The 3,629-nt window shown below is 49.8% G+C and overlaps 3 protein-coding genes across 3 annotated transcripts in view; all 3 read left to right on the top strand.

Moving 5' to 3' along the window:
- The window catches only part of COQ9 (coenzyme Q9), an 11,513-nt gene extending 10,649 nt beyond the window's left edge, over nucleotides 1-864 (top strand). The window contains exon 9 of the mRNA XM_077751284.1: nucleotides 153-864. Coding sequence (XP_077607410.1) covers nucleotides 153-188 — 36 coding nt within the window. The 3' untranslated portion in view covers nucleotides 189-864. The remainder of the gene's footprint in view (nucleotides 1-152) is intronic.
- Nucleotides 1-3,629, top strand: part of ADGRG1 (adhesion G protein-coupled receptor G1) — a 215,981-nt gene that overhangs the window by 41,815 nt on the left and 170,537 nt on the right. The window lies entirely within an intron of this gene.
- The window catches only part of POLR2C (RNA polymerase II subunit C), a 16,079-nt gene continuing 15,834 nt past the window's right edge, over nucleotides 3,385-3,629 (top strand). The window contains exon 1 of the mRNA XM_077751267.1: nucleotides 3,385-3,552. Within this exon, the coding sequence (XP_077607393.1) occupies nucleotides 3,467-3,552 (86 nt within the window). The 5' untranslated portion in view covers nucleotides 3,385-3,466. The remainder of the gene's footprint in view (nucleotides 3,553-3,629) is intronic.

Raw genomic sequence — 3,629 nt, 5'->3', positions numbered from 1 at the left:
GTTTGCCATTAAACATTGCTGACTCCCGGGCCCCTAGCACATCAGATCTGCAGATCTTAGCCATGCCTGCCACCTTGAAAACCCCAGTCTCTCCCACTGGAGTCCTAATGGCAGGGCAAGGCCTCATCATTCTGTCTCCTTCCCTGTCTCAGCTCAAGAACTTGACAGGTCTAAACCAGCGCCGGTGAGCAGGATGGGGCGTGAGCTAGAGTGCCCAGAAGAAAATCTACGGACATTGAAAGGGCTTTGAAAAATATGAAGTGCCGTCCATGGAACAGGGTGTTAATGAGAAAACACTGAAGGATTCCTGAGTCACTATGACAGCCCTGGAAACCACCAAGCACAGACACAGCTGCAGCCTGCGATCTGCTCCTTCGGTTCCAAACACCAGGCCAGGCCTCCTGATGCCTTTCTGCGTTGCCACTGTGTGATTGAAAAACAGTCTCTCCAAGCGTTCGAGCCACAGAAACCCAGCGTGTCCCTATCATGGTCTCACAGATACTTGATCATGTCTTAACCTTCCTAGAGTGATCTCTGGGGCTCCCAGAGCAGAGGCAGAATGTGAAGCCATTATAGGGCGGCAGCCCATCCCCAGCACAGCACAGACTTGCGCACACAGGCGTTCCTTGCCCCCTCCCCTCTGGTGTCCTGAGATACTGCACCTGGGGACTCCCCCCACCCCCCCCACCCCCCCACACACACAAAGCTGCCTCACCTGAGACTGGTGCCTGCGGACAGCCCAGTGCCCAGCCTGGCCAGAGGCATGAACCCAGGCCCGTTGTCGCATTATACCAGCATGTGTGCTAGGGCTATCAGTGAACCTAAGAGTCTGTACAAATAGTAATAAATATGTTTGAAGCAGTTTGTTTTTGTGCAGGTAGTTTCCATCTAGGCCATGGTGGGTATCCAAGACTTCAGAGGGAGACAGCAGTGTTGTGGACAAGGCTTGAGGCTGGATCCAGGAGACCTGGGTTCTGGTCCTGGTGTGGCCTACTGCTAACGGGTAATTATGGCAGCTCTGCCTCTCTGGATCCATGCTTCGCTTCAGGAAGTGTGGGTGACAGTGGCCTTGCCCTTCACCATTAGCTCCCTGGGCTGCTATTTTCTATCACTAATTGTTCCAGTGATCTATTGTTTAATGTTAATAATTTTCTGTTTATACACTGGCTGAGCCCCCTTTGCAAGTTTGGTTAACTCTGGTGTTTTGGTCTTCTCAGGTTACAGTAACAAAACACCGCAGACTGGGTGACTTAACAACAGGTATTTATTGCTCACAGTTCTGGAGGCTAGGAAATCCAAGATCAAGATAGCCGGCTGGTTCAGTTCCTAGTGGTCTTCCTGACTTGCCACCACCTCCCTGTGTTCTAACAGGACAGAGAGAGAGCTCTAGTGTCTCCTCCTGCTCTTACGAGGGCCCTGTTCCTATCATGAGGATGCTGTTCCTCCCCCCAGGACCTCTCGTGACCTCCCAAACACTCCCATCTCCACAGACCATCACGTTGGGCAGTAGCTTCAGCATTTTAGACGGGCACAGTTCAGGCCGAGCATCTGTCTTCTGCTTTGCCACGTCCTTCCTAAGTCGACTGGGTATTGATGGGGGATGTCAAGCTAATCAGTGTTTCCAATCCTTTTGCCTTTCACCGGGCCCCTTCTGCACCTCTTTAATTCTTTGTATTGCGATGCCCTGGCAGGTCCCCTACAGTAGCTCTTACAAATTTCATCCCATTCTCTCTTTTATCCTTCATAGCATCTCTCTCACACTCAGCAGACAACCTTAATTCTTAATTTACTGAGATGACACAGGCTATGAAGCAAAGGTCCCCTCCGTGCCCTTTCTCTCCATCTCAGGAAGAGGGGGTCACGCCTTGCTAAAGCAAACTCTTTATCTCCTTTATAATCTGCCCCCTAAAAGTAGCTCCTGCAAAGTTCTATTTTAGAGCCTCTTCTCTGTATGGGCAGCTGTCACCTTTTGAGGCCCATTCAAACCTTTCTCCAGGCTATTGAGAAGACTTTGGTAATCTTTATTGAACATCCACCATGTGAGGGGCACACTGCCAGGCATGCAGAGATGGGGGTGCAGAGATGAAGAGCCCCCACCTGCCCGCCACAGCTACACAGGGTGCAGATGATGCACTGAAGTAAAGAGTGTTGTATCTTGCAGTTTCGGAAAAGCACGATCCAGACTTGGCGGTGGGAGGAAAGGGTGCGGAGATATACGTACCATTCTACTATGCTAAAGCATGCTTCTGTTTTTCTGTAAATGGGCAGATTTACTTCATTCTCTTAAAGGCATTATAGTATTCCTATGTTAGTATATATTTTTTTGTTTTTCTATTTAATTCAATTTTTTTCTTTATTTTTTAAAAATTTACATCCTAGTTAGCATTTAGTGCAACAATGATTTCAGGAGTAGATTCCTTCGTGCCCCTTATCCATGTAGCCCATCCCCTCTCCCCTCCAGCAACCCTCTGTTCTCCATATTTAAGAGTCTCTCGTGTTTTGTCACCCTCCCTGTTTTTATATTATTTTTGCTTCCCTTCCCTTATGTTCATCTGTTTTGTATCTTAAAGTCCTCATATGAGTGAAGTCATATGATCTTTATCTTTCTCTAATTTTGCTTAGCACAATACCCTCTGGTTCCATCCATGTTGTTGCAAATGGCAAGACTTCATTCTTTTTGATAGCTAAGTAATACTCCATTGTGTATATGTATATACAATGTATACCACATCTTCTTGATCCATTCATCCATTGATGGACATTTGGGCTCTTTCCATACCGTGGCTATTGTAGATAGCGCTGCTATAAGCATTGAGGTGCATGTGCCCCTTTGAAACAGCACACCTGTATCCCTTGGATAAATACCTAGGTCTTAGGGTAGTTCTATTTTTAACTTTTTGAGGAAACTCCATACTGTTTTCCAGAGTGGCTGCACCAGTTTGCATTCCCACCAGCAGTGCAAAAGCGTTCCCCTTTCTCCTTATCCTCGCCAACACCTGTTGTTGCCTGAGTTGTTAATGTTAGCCATTCTGACAGGTGTGAGGTGGCGTCCCCTATTGTTCGTATATTTGACTGTCAATGGACAATTTTGTTATCTTTTGCCATCACAAACAGTGCTGTGGTGAACACCCCTGTACGTGTATCTTTGCTTACAACTGCAAGCATTTGGGCAGTATGAATCCCCGGAAGTGTTATTGTTGAATCGAGGGCGTGCCCATGTTTTGTCAGATCCGCCAGCAAGGTGTTTGAACCTGGTGCACTTAAAGCAGGTGGGGGTGTGAAACGCCAGGCCAGGAGCGGCGCGGCCTCCGAGCAGCAGGCGGCGCTGTGAGCGTGTCTGTGCGGAAGCGGCGCGGGCCGCGCTGACCCACTTCCGGCGGCGGCGGCGGTGGCGGTGGCAGCGGTGGTGGCAGCCGTGGTGGCGCAGAGGGGCTAAGTCGCAGGATCTGGCGGGTGCTTGCGCACGATGCCGTATGCTAACCAGCCCACCGTACGGATCACGGAGCTCACGGACGAGAATGTCAAGTTCATCATCGAGAACACGGACCTGGCGTAAGGCTGCTGAGGGAAGAGGCCGGCGGCTGGGGAGCGCGGGGGGCTCGGGGCCGGGCGGGGGGCGGGGCCTTCTA

Source organism: Crocuta crocuta, unplaced genomic scaffold, assembly GCF_008692635.1.
Source record: "Crocuta crocuta isolate KB4526 unplaced genomic scaffold, BGI_CrCroc_1.0 scaffold124, whole genome shotgun sequence".
Lineage (NCBI taxonomy): Eukaryota > Metazoa > Chordata > Mammalia > Carnivora > Hyaenidae > Crocuta > Crocuta crocuta.
The sequence above is the reverse complement of the archived record's forward strand: the minus strand, read 5'-3'. Positions and strand labels throughout refer to the sequence as shown.